The 20,975-nt window shown below is 49.0% G+C and overlaps 1 protein-coding gene across 10 annotated transcripts in view; it reads left to right on the top strand.

Annotated features, from left to right (window-relative positions):
• The window catches only part of MAPKAP1 (MAPK associated protein 1), a 267,688-nt gene extending 247,109 nt beyond the window's left edge, over nt 1-20,579 (top strand). For 3 of the 10 annotated variants that reach the window (XM_032257249.1, XM_032257250.1, XM_032257246.1), the window contains 2 exons: nt 10,188-10,285; nt 20,327-20,565. In XM_032257249.1, the coding sequence (XP_032113140.1) occupies nt 10,188-10,285; nt 20,327-20,470 (242 nt within the window). In that variant the 3' untranslated portion in view covers nt 20,471-20,565. Of the gene's footprint in view, nt 1-10,187; nt 10,286-15,558; nt 17,186-20,326 lie in introns of those variants that run through there. The other 7 variants (XM_032257251.1, XM_032257247.1, XM_032257256.1 and 4 more) reach the window with 5 other exon arrangements.
• The last annotated feature ends 396 nt before the right edge of the window (nt 20,580-20,975 follow it).

Below are 20,975 nucleotides of genomic sequence, written 5' to 3'. Positions count from 1 at the left end.
GAGATGGAGTTTTGCTCTTGTTGCCCAGGCTGGAGTGCAATGGCGCGTGACCTTGGCTTACTTCAACCTCCACCTCCTGGGTTCAAGTGTAGCAATTCTCCTGCCTCAGCCTCCTGAGTAGCTGGGATTACAGGCATGTGCCACCACACCCAGCTAATTTTTTGTATTTGTAGTAAAGACGGGGTTTCACCATGTTGTCCAGGCTGGTCTCAAACTCCTGACCTCAGGTGATCCACCCATCTCAGCCTCCCAAAGTGCTGGGACTATAGGCATGAGCCACGCGCCCAGCCTAAAGTCTTATTTTTTAAACAAATTTCACCCATTCTTGGTTATCTGGTTTCTCTTCCTAAAGGATATTACATGCAGAATATTAAAAGAGGCGAGAGAGAATGACAGAACTTAAATAATAAAGACTGAGAAGTGAAAGCTGACAAGAGTTGAGCAAAAATGAAACTAAACAAAAACTATTGAAGAAGCATTCCAAGAACTCAGTAAACATTGTAGTGTGGCACAATTTTGTGGCACCACATAGAGCCTTTTGCAACCCTGGGAGAATCGTGATCTTCAGTACTTCCACAAAAGAAAGTGATAATGCAGTATTTTCTTTGCCTTTAATGCAGAAGGAAGGTGTATAATATGGAATTTTAATGTTTAAAATGGAAAAAGGCTTTTTGCACAGAGGTTACTCTAGCCGTCCACTCCAGTGATTCTGGATAGATGAGGTTTCATTTGTAGTGATTCAGTCTCCCACAGAGTACTTGCAAACCCAAGCTTGTCATAGACTTTAAGTCCCTCCAAGAGGAAATTTCCAGGTGCAGAATTTGTTTCTTATCTATTTCTCTAAAAGCCGAAGAATAAACCTCAGCCAATACTTGGTTATTGAAATGCCAGAACAACTTGGTTATTTTACCAGAACAACTTACCCATGAGTTGAAGCATCAAAAGGCCCTCATAAGCAATTGTTCCTAATTTATTTCCTGAAGTACATGGAATCATGTCTGCCACATTCAAAAGTTGGATACTTGTCTCAGGGAATAGCGCTCGTTTGATTATCTGCATTGCAAGCTGAACTAGCGATTTATTTCATGGGACATTATTATAACTTGAAAGAACAACTGACAAACTATGGTTATTCAAATGCATATTGGGCAGACATTTTCTTGAAAATGAAGGAAGTGAGTCTGTCACTTCAAGGATAACAGGCAATAATATTTAATGCCCACGATGAAGTTCAAACTTGGAGGTGAAAATTAGAGTTCTGGGAAATTTCCATCACTGTGAGCTTGGCTTCTCATTGCTTAAAGACTTTCCTGATATGATTAGTGGTGATATTAATGTGGGATTTTTTTCGATATTATATAATGAAATATGTCAACATTTGGAAAATCTGCATAACTCGGTGAATGAATATTTTCCAGACAACTGCAAGATGTTACAAAATCAGGCAAGGGGAAAAATTCACAATGTAAGACAGACCAATGGATTTTAATGCAACAGTACAAAAAGTTTATTACTGAGGTTTATATTCCACATTGCAACTAATCTTTAAGAAACTACCATTTATCAAGTTCGGTGTAGTATCACCGAGGAATATTTACAAAGAAGAACATTAAAATATGCCTCACTTTTTCAAAAACTTATCTGTGTGAGGTTGGCTTTTCTTCATTTACTTTAATCAAAACAGTGTATCACAGCAGATCAAATGCAGAAGCAGATAGGCTAATTCAGCTGTTTTCTGTTAAAGCAAACGCTACAGATTTCAAAAACATAAAATAGGCCAGGTGCAGTGGCTCACGCCTCTAACCCCAACACTTTTAGAGGCTGAGGCAGGTGAATTGTCTGAGGTCAGGAGTACGAGACCAACCTGGCCAACATGACAAAACTCCCTCTCTATTAAAAATACAAAAATTAACCAGGCCTGGTGGCATACCCCTGTAGCCCAGCTACTCGGAAGGCTGAGGCAGGAGAATCGCTTGAACCCAGGAGGTGGAGGTTGCAGGGAGCCAAGATGATGCCATGCACTCTAGCCTGGACAACAGAGCGAGACTGTCTCACAAGAGAGAAAAAAAAAAAAAAAATGAAATAATGCCACTCTTATTTAACGCTGGTGAAATATAAGGGTTTTTCCACTTCAAAATATGTTAACTCATAATGGGTTTACTATTTTAATGAATTAATCGATATTTTTTAATTTCTCAGTTTTAATTTCTTCTTTTTTTCTTTTTTTGAGACAGAGGCTTGTTCTTTCACCCAGGCTGGAGTACAGTGGTCAGTACTCCAGGCGTGATTTCAGCTCACTGCAACCTCCACTTCCCAGGTTCAAGCAATTCTCATGCCTCAGCCTCCCAGCCCAGCCTCAGCCACACGCCACCACACCCAGCTAGTTTTTGTGTTTTTAGTAGAGACAGGGTTTCTCCATGTTGGCCAGGCTGGTCTCAAACTCCTGACCTCCCAAAGTGCTGGGATTACAGGTGTGAGCCACTGCACCTGGCCGAATTTCTAACACAATAAATATGGATAGGTATAATCCACATACGTTTTCTGGACTCCTCAATAGTGTTTAAGAGCATAAAGGGCTTTTGAGACCAAAAAGTGTGATAACTGCTGATGTAAGGTCTTGAAAGTCATCTTATGAAGCTTGGGACTTTATTCTGAGGATGACAGGAAAAGAAGCATAGCAGAGTTTTAAGTAGGGCAAGCGACATGTCCAGATGGTGTGTTTTAAAAGAATGACTCCTGGCCTGCTGCCGTAGCTCACACCTATAATCCCAGCACTTTGGGAGGCCAAGGCGGGCAGATCACTTGAGGCCAAGAGTTCGAGACTAGCCTGGCCAACATGGCAAAACCTCATCTCTACTAAAATTACAAAAACTCGCTGGGCGTGGTGGCACATGCCTGTAATCCCAGCTATTTGGAGGCTGAGGTGGGAGGATCACTTGAACTCAGGAGGCAGAGATTGCAGTGAGCCCAGATGGTACCACTGTACTCCAGCTTGGGCAACAGAGCAAGACTCTGTCTCGGAAAACAAAAAATGACTCCTGTGGGTAGATGTTTGACTCTGCAGAAGACATGATCAAAAGAAGGAAAACCAGAGAAAAGGCAATAGATGGTCAGCACCTGGGCGAGGGCTGTGGTCACAGGATAGACAGGGACGGAAGATGAACATGTGAAAACAAGGGGACCAAAGGCCCAGTACTTGGTGCATGGTGAAGCCTCCAGTTGTGCCACCGCAGCTGCCAGTTTAAGGGGAGATGCTGATGCCAGTTCTGGACATGCTGCGTGGGGGGGCCATTTGTAGCTGGCAGCTGTACCCTCCGGTTGGCTCTGAAACTGGAGAAAGGTATAGGCTGCATAGCTGCTTCAGGTTCATCAACATGTGAGTAGTAACTAAAACCCCAGGGCGAAGCAGACACAGGAAAGCGTAGACTTAAGAGGAGAGGAGATGCGGATCAGCGACAGAACTCAGGAAGACCATCGCTTAAGGGACAGGTGGAGGTCGAGAAGATCACAAAGGAAATGTGAGAGACAGATGGACTGGAGATGTGGACCAGAGAATCAGGTGACTGTGCCTCCAGGGAAGCCAGGACTTTAAGAAGTGTCGAAAACAGCTGAGAAATCTGTACTGGATCTCTCAACATTGAGGGCATAGTGACCTTAGCAAGAATGTTTTTGAGATGTTAGAGGAAGAAGGGAAATCACATTGCCATGGGAGTTTTTATAATTAGAGATTTAATTATGTTTATAAGAAGGAACCAAAGAGAGAGTGAGTTTGAGAATACAGGCAGAAATGTAAGTAGGTCAGGCACAGCCCCTGCTCTAGAGGTCAAAGAGGTCATTATTACAGTTGCCCATGCCGCTGCCTCTGCAGGGGTGCTTGGGAAGGAGCACCACCTTTTGCCAGTTGAATTACTTTGAGCTGAAGCTCCCTGCAGGCAGCTCAGAACTGTTGCTTACAGTGGAGGCTCAACCAGGAGGGAGTTTTCAGCCCAGAGACCAGAGAACCCCAGTCCAGCATTTTCTACTGGGACCTACAGAAAGATATAGCTTTGCCTAAAACAATGTATGTGTTCCCCCATCAGTTTCCCCCAAGAAATCCAATGAGAATGTTCCCCTCCCAGGCCAGAGGGCCCAGAAGACATCAGACCTTAGAAACTCAGTTTTCAAAAAGTGTCCATGCCTGATGTAAAGGAATTGAAAAAGAATCCAAAGCCTCAGAGCTGTTCTTCATAGGCTTATTTATAATAATGGCAATTTTATAAGTAACTGGAAAGCCAACAGAGATAGCAGCTTGACCTGTATGTGGCATGCATCTACTGGCTGTAATAAAATGCAGCCATTGAAAACAGTGGCTATAGAAATTGTTGCAACAGGGAAAGGGGTACGGTAAAATGTTAACTTAAGAAAACTCAGCTCAACTTTTAGTATACAGTCTGATTACAACTGTGCAAACAGGCGAGAATGTTAGGACAGAGGCTGTGGATGCCACTGTGCTAGTGTTGGGATTACGGGGTGGGGTGTGGAGGTTTTCCTCTCTCTTCTCAATTTCTGATATTTTTAATAAGCTCTAATTGTTTAATTGAAAAGGAAAAGAAACAGCTTTATTTTTATTTTTTTGGCAAGTGGTGACACCTGGGGTTTTAGACAGAGGTGGGTTGCAGGCTCATTTTGGCAGCTTCAGCTGTGACCATTCATGGCCAGCCACAGTCAGTGCTGGCAGGTTATATTAGAAGAGACCCTCCCTTGAGACGTTTCCTAAGGCAAATGGAAAGTAAAAAATTGATAACCGGGTGTGGTGGCGGGCACTGTAATCCCAGCTCCTCAGGAGGCTGAGGCAGGAGAATCTCTTAAACCTGGGAGGCGGAATTGCAGTGAGCCGAGATCACACCACCGTACTCCAGCCTCGGCAACAAGAATAAGACTCCATCTTAAAAAAAAAAAAAAAGTAAAAATTGAAAATCAAAAAAAGACCCTCCTTTCAGTTGATTTGCGGTGGAAATCTGGGAGCACCTCTTTTAGCAGTTGTGAGTGCTGTCCCTGTGTGTTTAAGCCATCCCACCTCATGACCACAGCAGCTTTTCCAACATGGCCACGCCCCTGAATTGGCCAGAAGAACCTGTTTTTTCAGTACAGCCTCCTGTTTTAGTTAGAATCCATAATACAGAAGATAAATTACAGCACAAAAGCTCAATGTCTCCACTTTTGACATTCGTGCCACTAATTAGTTTCTGCTTGGTATCATATTCCATCTTCTCTATCTTACTTTGAAAAACTTACATAAATGTAAATACATTTTTACATATCCAGATTTTCACTTCATTACTCAGGAGCCGAGGTACAGTTTCAGTATCTGCCCTGAGCATGTGACCAGTGCTTAGATGCCACATTTATACCCTCTTGTATGGCATTTTATTTCTACAGCACTGTAAAAGCAAATGTGCTCAAAAGAGGCCCAATTAAAAATGAAATCTTCAAAGTAATGAGCATTTTATCATCAAATATCAGTTCCATCATAGTTATATGAATTACCACTCTACCATTGAGACCCTGCTATATGCAGGGATATATGTGGCATATAAGAGGCGACTGACAGATGCTGTTTCTTCCTTTAAGGCCAGGCAAACCTGGGAAGGGACAGTGCCTTGCCAAGTTCCCACCACTGAAACATGGCAGAGCTAGGGTTTCATCCTAAGTCTAACTTCAGGGCTTGTCCTTTTTTTCCTTTGTGTCTCAGGCTTTTGTTAAACCTTAATTTAAATAGAATTCAACAATTAATGCAAAATAATTAGAGCTAATTGGAATATTAAACTTTGCATTTTTTTAAATCATACTAATATATAACTTGTTCTCGGATGATTTTCTTTTTTTCTTGAGACAGAGTCTCACTCTGTCACCCAGGCTGGAGTGCAGTGGTGCAATCTCAGCTCACTGCAACCTCCCATCTCCTGGGTTCAAGCGATTTTCCTGTCTCAGCCTCCTGAGTAGCTGGGATTGCAGGCATGTACCACCATGCCCAGCTAATTTTTGTATTTATAGTAGAGACAGAGTTTCACAATGTTGACCAGGCTGGTCTCGAACTCCTGACTTCAGGTGATCCACTCATCTTGGCCTCCCATAGTGCTGGGATTACAGGCTTGAGCCACTCCGCCCAAGCCTCTCAGCTATGTTTTTACAAAGACACCTTGCTGCTATGACTTAACCCTGTTCCTGTGAAAACTGCTGGTGGTCTTGGAATTTACAAGAGTAAGTTGCCCACTTCTGATTCCCTCTAATGCCCCAGGACAGATGCCTGGTGGGCTGCGGCTGAGGAGGTCGTTGGCCCCCTCTTCTACCTTAGGTGAGCTATGAGATGTCTGAGGCCGATCGTATCTGGTAACAGGCATTCTTCTGTTCACTCAGTGTTTAGGTGTGGGCAATTCCTTCTACCCGGTTACCCATGGTGGAAATTTATCATGTAGCATGAATCACTCATGGTTATTGACAGATTCATTTCCAGCAAGATGTCAGTGAACTTTTTATACTTTAATATGCAGGTCTTGGTCTAGGTGAAATTATGAAAGCGTGGCTTCTGATTATTAACTATTCTGTTGTGAAAGAGTCTCCCCATCCTGCCAACATTGTCTTCTCTGTGGTTCTCATCTCCATTCCTTTTCAGCATCCTTTCTGCACCTGTCTAGCTCAAAACTGCACTCAGTCCTTTCTGGCTGACTATGGCAACTGGTTACCTCACCTCCAGGCTCCAGGGAACCAGGGGGAACACCCTAAAACACAGTTTGCTCATTTCTTTCACTTGCCCTGCTTAAAGCCCACTAGTGGCCCCCATCAGCTGGTGACTCCAGGCACTCTCACCCCTTTGTGCCTGCCCCTCTCTCTCCCCCCGCCTGCCACTTGACCCTGATCTGCCCAGAGCTCCCATGGAGACACTGTATCCTTGCCCTTTGGCATCTTCCTCTTTTCCACCCTTCTCCACCCTCACCTTTACCCAGCTGACTCCTGCCCTTCTCTAAAACTGCCCAGATGCCAGCTCCTCCCAAGAAACTGTCCCTGGTGACTTTTCTCCACCCCGGCCAGGTGCCTCTACCTTGGCATCTCCACGGCAGCTCCCTATGCTTACCTTCTTCACGCTCACCATACTTGACTCAGTGTTCATTTCTGTGTCCTTTGCCCTAGGCAGAGCCCAGACTGGGGAAAACTGCCCAGCAAAACAGGGCTGCTAGTGAGGGGAACTCAGGGCAGAAATGCCTGCGGAGTGAGTCCGCCCCATGTCCTATGGCCCAGCATGGCTGCTGACCTTAACCTACACTTGCCCCCCAGGGTTCTGCTCATCACCCCTCGCCGAGAGCAAGAGGGGGCTGTCAGCTGTGGCTGTCCACCATGCCTCGGCCCACTGATTAACTTCCACAACTCTGTAATTGTTCAAGTCCAAGCACAAGTGCACCACAGAACGTTTTCTGCCCTCTGTTCCCCTCTCCCCATGATGTGAGTGCTTTCACTGGAAAGGACAAATAGACCGGAGGCTTGAAGGAGAGTGGAGGAATGGCGGGACGCTTCTTCCTCCTCCCCTGCTTCACTCTTCCTCAGATGGGTGCTGGGTGAACCCTGGGGACAGGCAGGGGACACACAGCCTCCATGTGCAACAAATTAAAGTCAAAATTCTGAGGACAGGGGATTTGGGGTTGCTTGGCTCAAATATGCAGCCTTTCAGGAGACTTGGCTTGGGATGATATTTTTGTTTGTTTTCATGTGACTATGCAGATGAACCACAGGCCTCCCCTCTGTCAGCCCACAATTGACAAGCTTCATAGATGCCATAGTCCCAAGGGGACAGCATCAAAGCTTCCTTTCTGAGGCTCCTAGGCTATGCCAACTGCATATTGCATATACTGTGTACAGGTTGGGCTCTGCGAGTAAATCACAGGAAATCTATTTAACAGTGTCTCAGTTGTTCAGGCAAAACATGCTGTAGCACTTTGAGGTTTGGTTCAGTTTTGTCAGTGACAAGCAGGAGCAGGTGGTGTGGACAATCCATGAGCTGTCTTATCAAAGCGGTCAGTGAACCCCGAAGCTTTGGGTCTGCAGGTCTCCCTAAGACCTTCTGGTTCTTTCTAGCCCCAGGCCTTGGTATCTGTGTCTGTCGTGGCCAGGTGTCAGCAGGAAGGCCTCCTGGAGGGGGTGTCTCTTTGTCCTTCACAGCCCTGTGTCCTTTGTAGATGGCTCTGCTTGGCCACAGCATGGCCAGGCAAGGTGTCGGCATTGTTCTTCTACACAGGGATGTCACCGACAAGACTCTGATATCCTGGGTAGATCCTGTGAATGTGAATATACACAGATGCATACACAGACGTACCCGTGTAAGGTCCACTTCCTTATTAGAAACACATAATTTATATGTTAACAGAGTGATTAGCTTCCAGTCAGGAATTCTAACATTTTAATACCATGATTTAGAATCAGGCTAAATTTGTCAAGTGTCTGAAAGTGAGGTTTTTCAGAAATTATTAGGTAATTTTTTCAATTTAGGATTTATAGTCACAATTAGTACATCATAACGAGGTTTCCAGGATAAAATACCAGTGGCTCAACTTTTCTGGCCACAAATGTACAACATATATCAGTTTATTTTTGGAGATCTGAAAAATTAGCTACTGTAAATAAAGTCCCCAAGAAGATTTCTCCGGGAAAGAGGTGAACTTACAGTAATATGGGTGATATATTATTAATTAATAACTATGACCAGCCGCTGCTTCAATTAAAAGGACAACGGATGAGAGGGCTAATAGAAAGGATATGCTGAATTTTAATCTCACAGGCACGAAGGTCTGTCAAAAGACTAGGGAAGGTCGTTTCTGGGCATCTTGCAGGAGGCCTCTGTATTAGAGATGTCACCCGCTGCTCTGTGGTCTAGGAAGGTTTGCTGAGTACTGGCTACCCGTCTCTCTTGAGCGCTGTTCCTTTGCTCGCCAGTAATGGAACCAACTTCAGTAGCTTAAAGAGACAGAAGACTTTCTTGGAAGGCGACAGGAGTCTCCTAGAACCCAAGGATAACATGTGCCGATAGGCGGGGGCAGTCCCATGGGCCTGAGACTGGGAGTCCCAAAGCCCCTCATCTTATTCTCAGCTCTTGTGCCAGTTTAGACAACCTGGCACCTGTGTCTCCATTTAGAAGAGGGAATCTGATTTACCATCTGGACACAAAAGGACAGGCCCAGATAATGTAGCCATGGCTGCAGGCATGATAAGTCAAGCAGGTTTCTTTGGAGGGCCACGGTACCATGTGGTAGGCCCACACAAGTGCACGTAGGAGTGTAGCTATGAAGACTCACCCAAGAAGGCGCTAGCTGAGCTGAGCCATCAAGGATCAGCAGGTCTTTTCCATCCAGGTTAGTAAGAGAGACATCCCAGGCTTGGGGAAGAACCTGGGCAGAGGCTGGTGTGGGCAGGTGGGAGTGTGCAGTGCTGTGGCAGCCTATGACCTGTCGGGACAGCAGAGTGAGATGAGGCTAGACCAGGAGGCAATCCCAGAAATGACAGTGTCATCCTGAAGGTGGTAGGAAGGGGCATGGAGAATGGGGACCAAGGTCAGATTTGTATTCAGAAGTTCTGGTCGCTTTGTGAAGTGCCAGCTTTCCATGGTCCCCCGCCCTGCCGCCATCCTTCCAGGGTGGAGATGACCTGAGACCTTTGGGAGAAGCCTCCAAGCAAGGTCAAAGACCAGGATTCCCCCTCTCCAGGCAGGAGTCCTCTCCCAGCAGGAGCCCGGGGGCAGGGGTGCAGCCTCATAATAACATGGCCATTGACCCTTCTCCTTCCTGTTGCTCGTTTATCTGACTTTAAGCACAGTTAGTTTTAGAGTAATAATGTGGAGTTAATTAGCCTTCTCCCTTAAAAATGCCACCTTTTCCATGTAATTATCATATAGCAGTAGTTCTGTAGAGCCTTCCTAACGTGGCATTCCCTTGAATGCATTCCAGAGCGGAATGGGACCTAACTGGCTATTGGGTCTTTTTACAGTTTTTTTCACTGTCCATTTTATGCCCACCTGTAATGAGAAAATGAACTACTCCTGGGAAGACGAGGTGCTGCTCAGCCTCCACTTGCTCTAGCTTGAATTGGGATGATGGAGAGAACATATGGAGGCCCCCACAAGTAACTCACCAGAACCCCTCAGCCCAGCTTTTCTCTCTCTGCAGGTCACGCAATATTTAAACTCACGTATCTAAGCAATCACGACTATAAACACCTCTACTTTGAATCGGACGCTGCTACCGTCAATGAAATTGTGCTCAAGGTGAGTGTTCCTTCTCAACCCACAGACAGGGTAGGTGGGTCCGGCTTCTGTTTGGACTGGTCTGGCCTGGCCGCAGCCCCTCCTACTCCACAGCTCTGTACAAGGCTCCCAGGCCCAGTTTTGCAGAGGAGGAGTTGCATGGCCTGCCAGCCACCAGGGGTGAGTAGCCATGCCAGGGGCCACACCAGCCCCAGGTGGGCTGCTCTGCACCTGCTTCAGCCAAAGCAGGACCACCTTCGGCTTCCTCCTGGCCCTGGTAACCCTGGCTCTTCCTGTATCTGTTTATTCCTTTTATGTACTGTTTATTTTCCTGCAACTGTTGTCAAGAGCTCCTTGCAGCTCCTGGAGCAGACTCTGAGGAAATTATTATTGTTTTGAAGACACCTTAATTATGCTCAAGGTGATTCTCGCAACCTGTTCTAAACACACCTAACTTTCAGCTAGATGTGTTGCCATACCTAAACAGAACTACCGAGCACCTTCCGTGTGCTGGGCCAGGGCCTGGGATGCCACAGTGATAGACTCTGTGCCTGTCCTGGAGAGCTCTTCCTCTATCGGAGGAGATAGGCATAAAACGAAAAATGACAAAGCGATTGTTAGTCTCAAGGGTGTGGGTGTATCACAGTAGACTGACTTGGGGTGAAGGTGTGGAGGTGTGGAGAGCTGAGCCCTGAAGGGTGAATGAAGAGGCACAAATGTTGACCAGGTAAGGTGAGAGGAAGCACCACAGACAGGCCGCCTTGGAGGCACTGAGGCGAGGCAGGCACAAGGCGTGGGGGGCCGGTGGAGCCAGGCCATGCAGGGCCTTCCAGAGTGGAGTATGGCTGAGAGAAGCTCTGCTTGGCGTAGGAGCCTCCGGGGCTCTTTCAGATTTGGGAGGTCTCGGATAGGACCTGAGATCATATGTTTCCAAAAAGCGCCAGGTGCTGCCTTGGCTGCAGGTCTGGGCTCCACACTCTGAGTAGCCCTGGACTAAGTGTCTCAGCCTCTCCCAAGCTGAGAATCCTTTCTTCAAGCCAAATCGTGTGTAGATTGGTCAGATAGGAAAAACAGCTGCTGTGGCAGAGCAAGGGTGAGGATCAGAGAGGGCTCCCCCACCCCTAATTGTGTGACCCTGGCTAGTCACATCACCTTTCTGGGCCTCAGTGTCCCCACCTGTGAAATGGGGATCATGGCACCCATGCCACCCCACCCCAGCAGGGCTGCTAGAGTACAAGTCAGAGGAGACATGGGACACCTAGCTTAGTTATTTATTCTCTTAAGGGTCGAAGTCTTCGAGTAATAGCAAAAGTAGCAAAGATAGGCTGAGGGATTGCCCAGCGCAGGACCTGGGCCAGAGGCTCCGCGTGTCCTGTCACAGTGCATCTTCACAACTCTGTGAGGTCACGAGCTGAAGGAGTTCCCATTTCCCAGAGGAAGAAAGTAGCAGAGGCAGGATCATGACTCTGATAAGTTGTCAGAACCAGAACTTGACCCCAGATTTTACAGATTTCAGACTTGCGTTTTAATTCCCCAGTTGTGTATAACCTAAAAGTTGAGTGAGAGATTTCAGCGAAATAGAATTGTAGTACCTGAATATATTGAGACACGTTCCCCATGGCTGCAAAAGATATTCAAAAGCAGTAGATGGTGATTTAAAAGAGCAGCTGGAAGGACAGTTTGGAGCAGAGACAGAATGGCATGATTAGCTGGCTAAGAGGTAGAGGGTAAATAGACCACCCTGAGCAGAGCCATCCTTGGGCCAAGGAGTAGGGACATGGGGCCTGCCTGGGAGTGCTTGCAGCCAGCGAGCTTCGAGTTACCCACTGGAGCATCACAGACAGCACAGGCAGCTTGTGCAGTGTTCAGGGACCTGGCAGAGAAATATTCCATTACTCCGTCAGGGGCTGGACTATTTTTTTATAGCCAGCATTAAAATATTCAACACTTGAGAAGGATTCTAGTAAAATTATAATCCTGTGTTTGACATCAAAATAATTTTCACAACAGCAGATTGATGACAGAAACACAGGTTTATGACTTCAGTATGAGACTGTGGAAGATCAAGTGCAGAGAAATCATTTTACAGGTCCAAATGCTCCCTCAAAGCAGATGCTTCTCTGCAAAATCCCTGAGGTCTGTCACTTTCCCTAAAGTGTCTGTTTCCGTTTCAAAATATTTGTAGAAATACTGCATCATGCACGAGACCCCGGAAGAGTTGTAGCATACCCAGGCCCAATTTACTTAGAGAGCTAATGATCATGATCCTGATGGAAGATTAGATAGTACCTCTCCCACTTCTGATTTTTTTTTTTTTTTTAAAGACAGAGTCTCACTCTGTTGCCTAGGCTGGAGTGCAGTCACGTAATCTCTGTACACTGCAACCTCCACTTCCCAGGTTCAAGTGATTCTCCTGCCTCAGCCTCCCAAGTAGCTGGAATTACAGGTGCTCACCACCACACCTGGGTAATTTTTTTCTATTTTTAGTAAGACAAGTTTTCACTGTGTTGGCCATGCTGGTCTCGAAATCCTGGCCAGAAGTGATCCACCCACCTCGGAACTCCCAAAGTGCTGGGATTACAGATGTGAGCCACTACGCCCAGCCCCATCTCTGATTTTTATAGCAATTGGAATACTTAGTTTTATCCACCATTCCTGCAGTGTCATGAATGTGTCTTTGTGAGCTTTGCACCAGTACCAAACAACGGAGGCACAGCCCTGTGTCCGGGAACTTGGCAGAAATGTTGTTGCCATCAGAAGCTCTTCAGGGGTCAGACTCCAGTAATGCATGCTGTTGTTCTAGAATTCAGGCACTTTACATAAAATGAGAGCTCAGATGGAAATTGAAGGGAGGAAATAAGAGCCACAAGCCAATGTCAAAGAAAAATCATGAGCAAGCAAACCTGCATCGAGCTCTTTGCACTTGTAGAAATATTAACGTCTCCCATTTACTGGGAGTACATCTTCTGTCCATTGTCTCATTTAATCCTCCCAACCGCCCTCCGGAATATAGACACTGTCCCCATTTCATAGACAAGGAGATGGAGGCCCAAGGTCCCAGAGCATACAAGAGTGGAGCGTCTGCTTGAACCTGGCCCCGAGAAGCTCCAGAGCTGCCCTCTTCCCACCAAGATGTTACTGAGCTAAACATGGGTGGTCCCTAATTCCACAGGCTTTGAGATGAATCTCAGAGGAATTGTCGGGCTCTTCAAATCAGGTTCTTCTTGTGATCAAGTGATGGAAGCTGTGGCTTTATTGACCATGAAAACTCCCTATACTTTTATGCCTTAAGCTGTAAAATGCACTGAAAGTGAAACACTCTATAGTGCATAAAATTGTGCACGTTTTAAGCCACAGCATATTAACCAGCTAATGGCAGACCAAAGGGCATTTTTATCTTTTGATTATTACATTAATCTTCCATTAAAATTATCTATGTGATTATCACAAAGCACTGAAGATAATAAATTTGGGAAATAGTTGGCTTGTTAAGGATCATTTTAAAATGCTTTTGTCAAGTTATATGTGCCAAAAATACACTGAAAACATGAGGTTGGCTGAGTGTGCAAACAGTATAATCCAAAGATTGCTTTTATTAAGAATGATAAAACCTCTTATTTCCATACATTGTATTGTCCCAAATCGTCAACCTGGCCCTGCGGTCCTCATGATTTATTGCTCTCAGCTGGTAACTTGGCGAGGCAGCGGGCAGAGCGTGTCAGGCCTTCTGTACTCACACACCAGCCTTTAACGCCTGCTGCTCCGACCAGCAGAGCAGAAAGTTGGGAGGGACAGTGTCTTAGCCTCGGCCATCTGAGGCGGTATCGTCTCGCACTGCCTCCCCCGGGAGTGCTCCTTCTCGGAGTCAGCAGAAGCTCCTCTCCCTCTGGCACAGGACACATGGCCCTCAGTAGAATCAGCAGAGGCAGTGGCTGGCCTCTCTCGTCAGAAATATTCAGCCTTCTAGTCATAACTTTTAGATACTTGCAGGTGAAGAGAAATAGCGTCTGTTCACCAAAGCCCCAGCCAGAGGGCGGCGGGGACAGCCAGAGGAGGCGAGGGGCTGCAGAGCGGGAGGGGGCGCTTGTCAAGTGCCTGACACCTTCTAGCTTTGTGACCTTGACTAAATGACATCATTGTCATTGGCCTTGACTTCCTCACCTGTGCATGGAATGACAGTGGCATCTGTCTCAAGGTTATTGTGAGGATTCCACGAGTACTGAAAGACACTCCAAGCAGTGCCAGTTGCCACCACTGATTTACACTGCTGCCACCGCCCCCGTCCCCGCCCAGGCACAGACCCTCCTTGCGGTGTGCTCCTGCTGTGCCTTGATGCACGCTGCTTTTCTCCTCCCTGTTGTGCACTCAGAAACTCCTTACCCCTCAAAACCCAGTTTACTTATTCCCTCCGGAAGCCTTCCCTGCTCCACATCTCCCTGATAGCCCCGTTCCTTGGTGCTCGTCATGCTGCTGCACGCTCACTCACCAGGCAGTGAGCTGGACCACTCAGGGCCTGGACCAAGGCTCAGGGCTGCAGTGCTAGTGAAGCGCCGAGCTGTGCAGCTGCCTTAAGAGTGGGAGATGTGCTTGTGGCTCTGGGCAGACCCTGGGGCTTCGTGGAAGCAGCAACATGCAAAAGGCCTGAGAGGAGCCCAGGAGGCAGCCCCGCTCTTCACATACGGCTCTCAGCCCCTCTTGCAGCTCTGACTGCGACTTCTGGGTCACAGCCACTTCAGCCTCCCTCTCTGAGCCTCTTACCTTTTTGTCAAGTGAGCCCTGCCTGGCGGGGTGCTCATGAGGCTAAGAGGAAGCAGTGGAGTGAGGGTGGAAGCTCCAAGCCTGGCTGGTGGAGGCTGGATGGAGAGCCTGTCCGGGTTTGCTTTTTATCCCTGTGCTGTTCCGGGCCTTCACACAGCGAACTGCAGGCTAGGAGAGGCTATGCACATGTCCAGGTCACACAGCAGGTGAGAGGCAGAGCCAGGCACAGCCCTCTGGGAGCGGCACACGCCAGGAGGGAGCAGGAGCTTCGGAACCGGAGGAGCTTGCTGCTCACCCGCTGGGAAGCCTGGACGGGCCACTTGGCTTCTCTAAGCCTCTGCTTTCCCAACGTAGAGCGGCGGTTCTGGGCCCAGCCGCCTGCCAGGTTGCTGTGATGAGTGGACTCCTTCCCCATGACAGCACCTGGCCCTGAGATACCCAGCCCAGGTCAGGGTGTTCCCAGCCATGCCCTCCTATGCCCTGGGTGAGTAGGGAGCAGCTGGCAAGGTGACCGGGCTGTGTGCTCTTGCTTCTAGGTTAACTACATCCTGGAATCGCGAGCAAGCACTGCCCGGGCTGACTACTTTGCTCAAAAACAAAGAAAACTGAACAGACGTACGAGCTTCAGCTTCCAGAAGGAGAAGAAATCCGGGCAGCAGTGACACTGGCCTCCAGCCTCAATCTGTTCCGTAGCTCAGAGCCTGCCTGCCAGGGCCAAGTGCCCTAGAGCCCACCCGGTGTCCTGAAGCCCTCGGGGGGAGGCCAGCCCCTGGCCCACTGGCACCGGGCAGGTGGGCCCTTGGGGAAGGTGTCGGGGCCCGCTAGGAGGAAGCACTGGGGACATTGCCATGGACCGAAGCCTGCTTGGCAGTGGCTTTGATTAGTGATGCCTGGGGGCCAGACCACCCCCTGGAGGAGCCACGTGCCGCGCAGCCATCTTCACTGCCTGCCACCCTGCCCGAGGTTGTACAGAGCCGTGCCCAGGCATTTCCTTGCAACTTGATCAAATTTCTTAAAGCAAACAAAGAACAAAAATGTACATTTCTGTTTTTCATTTTAATAAACAGGTGTACTCTTTATCACCGTTGATATGATGGACCATTCTTTGGGGCGGAGGATTGATTATGTTATTCTCTTTAAGATCTGTTCCCATATTGAACAGGCAGATTGGAAAAGCTATGTTTCGATTTCTCAGAAGAAATGTTTAGGTCTTAGTCAATAGTTTTAACTATGCCATTTGTTTAAATGAGTGGATCTGCTTTGAGGGTAGCATCTTACTAAAAGTTAGGAGCAGAGACCTAGTGGTGTGTCCAAGGCTGTGTCACTTTCCCCTTCAGCACGCCCCAGCTTCTGACCTGAGCCAAGGAGCTGCGTGGACAGCGTGAGGTGCTGGGAGGAGGGGATGACGGCTCGTCCTCAGGCACACTGCACTCCCGGCCAGAGGTGGTCTTTCTGTTTCTTAAGTAGCAAGTGTAGGTTTCAGCCTGCAGTTCCAGCTGCATGTGGACTTTCCCAGAATTGGAATCGTCTCTGCTTCGCTGCCTTGGAAGGGGCCGCATTCCCCTTTCCTCTTCTCCTTCCAGTGCCTGCCTCCTTGTTTGAGCAGGCGGAAAGCTGCTGTTTCTCAGTTTCAGGGAGAGGGGTGAGCGGAGGGAGACCTGTGTCCGTGCCATCCAGCTCCCTGGGCGGGAACAGGCAAGGGATCAGATGCCCCTGACACCGCCTCTGGCCACACAGATGCCTCTGCAGTCCTCCACAGCCTCTTCAGTGTCCCTCCCGCGGTGACGTCCTTTCTTACTGTCCCCGGCCAGGGCTGAGGACCTGCATTAGAAACATTTTTTAAATTGTCGTACAGGAAGAGATGTGTCTAACACAGCATCTCAAAGCTGAGTGTATTTCTTTGCACAGGGCTCATTTTAATGAATTCCTCTTTCATTCTGATCTTTGTTCAGCCAACAGGACCATCCTTTTCTAATGTCTTCCATTCTCACCACGCCCCCCCAGAAACAAAAGAAATATTTGTAGCTTGCTATCTGTATTTGAATTTTTAGCAATTTTATATTTAGATACCTTGGAAAAAATGTACATGACTAATTTGGTCATTAAATCTTGTGACATATTCAATATTAAAATGATATTCAAATAAAAGTCATATAAATACCCAGTTTTGGTATTGATATGTTATTCTCTTTAAAATCTGTTCTCATATTGAACAGGCAGATTGGAAAAGCTATGGTTTGATTTCTCAGAAGAAGTGTTGACGTCTTAATAGCTTTATGCCATTTGTTTAAATGAGTGCATTTGCTGCGAGAGTAGTGTCTTACTACAAGTTAGGAGCAGACACCTAGTGGTGTGTGCGTATTGCGTTGAGTTTCTGAAGTCTGGAGTATGTCATGCTGAAAAACAGGACTCTGCCATCAGCCTCCTGGCTGGTGGCATTTGCTGGCAGTTGACGAGGAAGCAACATCTCCGAAATGCACCAGGGCCTCTTTGGTGCTAAGCACAACAGACTGGCCCTCCTCCCTCAGGGTGACACCAAAACCATCACCTCTTTCAGCTGCAAATTCAACTCCCTTCTCTGACTGTGAAATGCAACACTTTCAGTTTACATAAAACATGTAGGTCCAGGTTAAGGAACAATGGAATGGGAACACTGTGGCCACCGCTCAGGGCCAGCTCAGATTAAAACTCAGCATTCAACTTTTCCTCAGCCCCTCTCCCTAACCCCATCCCTAGGTCTCTAAAGACAGGACCGTGAGCTCTGGGACACGCGCATCTCACACCCTCCCCGGGATGGGCTGGGCAAGGCAGGAGAAGCTCGGCACGCCCGAGGCAATGAGGTGACTGACGGGCCCCACTTCTGCTTTCCTCCGGGTCTCCTGGCCTGGCCCTGATGCGGCCCCTGCCGAAGGCGATGTGAAAAGTCACAGCGTTGATGATCATTCTCGACTGGGCCTCTGAACTCAGTGGAGGACTTGCAAGGTATGGACTGCCTGGCAGGCCTGGGCGGTGGGTCCCAGGAGCCCTGGCCTCTGCTGGCCCCTGGGAGCCACTGTCCTCTTGCAAGGGCCCACTGTGTACCGCCCTCTATAAACATGTGGTAACGAAACCCGCACGGCAGCCTCCGGCAGGCCCGTCAGCACACCCATTTCAGGGTCGGGACACGGGAACTGGGAAGGCCACCGCACCAGCCCTGGACTCTCCATGAATGGCTGACAGACACGGTAGCCCTGCCTTAACCAGTGGGCTCTTCCCTCCACAGGTGGCAGCCGTGTGGCTCAAGCTGCCTCCTGGGCCCTCAGTTTCCTAACCTGAAAATGAAGGTGCTGGATTAGAGGACCCCGCAGTCCCTTCTAAGCATGTCCTAGGTGTCTCAGAATCGTGGGAGCCCAACCTTATCCCAGTGGTTTCTGTTTGCCAAACTTTGCCAGAGCTTCTCTGCTTCTGAGGGAGGGTCCTAAGAGCTGAGAATGCTGTGAGCTCGTGCAGCCCAGCCTCCTCCCCTGGAGCCGGAGGGACACTTTCAGCCCAGAGCCTTCAGCCTCTGCCTGCGCTATACCTCTGGCAGTGGAGCGCTCACTACTTGCTCGACTCAGCGCTGTCCTTTGTTGGCCAGTGTGATCATCCTTAGTAGGCCCTGCCTGCTTTGGGCCATACTCGCCCCCACCTCTGAGGCCCAGGCCCAACCGATAGCACTGCCTCGCCGGCCTCTGCATGGGGCAAGCCTGTCCCTGACTCTAAGCCGGCCGCTGCCTCCAGACGCTTCCTATCCGGGACCCCAGGACCAGAGTGCTTCATGCCCCAGATGCCCCTCAGCTGTGTCGGGACCACAGGGACGTCTCTCTGCCTCCTCTGCATGGATTAAAAGACTGAGAGGTGGTCCCCACCCCCTGCATGTCCCTTAACACCTGCCAGCAGCTTCTTAGGGCTCCCACTTCCCCAGATCAGGGACTGCAGAATGTCGGGGTGGAGGTGAGCGAAGACCAAACCCGCTCATCAAGACAGGCCAAGAGGTAGGAGCGAGGGGCCCTCCGGCCACACCACTGTGAACTGCAGGCAAGTAGCCTGGGAGGTGCCAGGGAGGCAGGAGAGGGCAGTGGGCAAAGGCCTGAGGTGCGAGGCACAGCGGCTGGTGGGGGCTGGGGACTCTCACGTAGGACCCTTACCCACCTGCTGGAGAGGGCCCTTCCTAGCTTCTGCATGGACACTCTGCACACCCTCTGAGTTGAACAAACCCCTTCCCCTCCTGGAGCTCCAAGACTCCAGTGACAAGATGGGTCATTATGTCAAACACGGTGGCTCAAGCCTGTAGGCACTTTGGGAGGCCGAGGCGGGCAGATTGCCTGAGCTCAGGAGTTTGCGACCAGCCTGGGCAACGCAGGAAATTCTCGTCTCTACTAAAATACAAAATACAAAAATCAGCCAGGAGTAGTGGTGTGCGCCTGTAGTCCCAGCTACTCAGGAGTTTGAGGCAGGAGAATCGCTTGAACCCAGGAAGTGGAGGTTGCAGTGATCCAAGATCGCACCACTGCACTCCAGCCTGGGCGACAGAGTGAGACTCTGCCTATGTCTCCCAGTGGATAAGCTACTCTATTTCCCTCAGCCTCAGTTTCCTCTTCTGTTAAAGGAAGACAGTACCTGCTCCTTCGGAGGGGCATGGTGAGGGCAGGGTGAAGTTCCTGGCCAGGCCTGGCCACACCTGGGGCGTCACAGAACGGAAGCTCACTCCCGCCACGCGAAGCCCGCTGCAGGTCCCCACCACCTCCGGGGGCTTCCACAAAGGCTGGGACCAGGGCAGGAGGGCCAGAGGATGGGGCAGCAGTGGTAAAATGCTAAGGCTGGAAAGACACAGGCACCTTTTGCTCCCATACAGACTCCATCAGCCAGAACCCACCACACGGTGCCACCTACTCCAAAAGGACAGGGCAGCAGCACCACCTGGGCGTTGAAGGGCAAAGGTGTTTTGGAAACAGTTGTAATGTCTGCCACCAAGAGGTGACTCCGTGCTCCACAATGTCACTGTTCACAGGCCCCCCCCTCAGAGGTGGCGCCTCATCTATGATTCAGGCTAATGTGATTCTCTGCCTTAACCATCCTAAGCAAGAACAGCCATGAAGCCATCGGGCTGGTGTGCTGCATACGTGTTCTGGTGCACAGTGACACTCCCCCCATGACAAACTGGAGCACATTAGGACTATTCTTTCATCAATGCCCGCCTCCCACCTGCTATTAAGCACAGCATGTTAGTTATGAATTAACTGTTTTCTCCATCATTCTCATGCCCACCTAATTCCCATTTTACAGATGAGGCAACTGAGGCCCTGCTGTTGGAAAGAGGTGGAGCTGGCCCAGGGTCCCCCTCTCTGGCCTTCCACCCCCACCCAGCCATCCCCCAGCCTCTCTGGGCCTCCGTCTTGGCCTACGGGGCCCAAACACCCTGGATTCTGAAGGCCCCTAGGAAGCCACTTTCAGAGGACCCTGCTATTCAGAACGCATCGGGGAGAAGGAAAGGGTTAAACCTGTCGCGTTGTGTTCCCACCAAACACCTCTGCCTAAATGTAAAATCCCAACAGGGCGGTGTTCGGTGCTCTCGATAAAAGCCCTAAGAGTGATTTGTGAAGTCTCGAAGCCCGGTAATCTCGTCAGCATAATGGGATTATATTTCAAATCACCTCGGCCTGTTCATTACCCATTTAAACTCCTCTGACAGAGGAAAACTTGCGTAAACATGCGCAGCAGCCCTGGCGGACTTCCCCACTCTCCTTCCTGATTAGACAAACAGATGCTGAGGTCTGGAATGAAAAAATAATGTGCCCATTTATTCATTTTTCTGACAAGTCACAGTAGATTTTTAACTGCCAATAAGTGACCTCCCGGAGGTGTGGCAGCCAGGGGGTGTCCGCCAGGGAGTGAGTGGTCATTTCCGTCCCCGCCGGCCCCCCTGCCCTGGCTG

This window comes from Sapajus apella, unplaced genomic scaffold (assembly GCF_009761245.1).
Source record: "Sapajus apella isolate SASKATOON/1434 unplaced genomic scaffold, GSC_monkey_1.0 scaffold97, whole genome shotgun sequence".
NCBI lineage: Eukaryota > Metazoa > Chordata > Mammalia > Primates > Cebidae > Sapajus > Sapajus apella.
The sequence above is the reverse complement of the archived record's forward strand: the minus strand, read 5'-3'. Positions and strand labels throughout refer to the sequence as shown.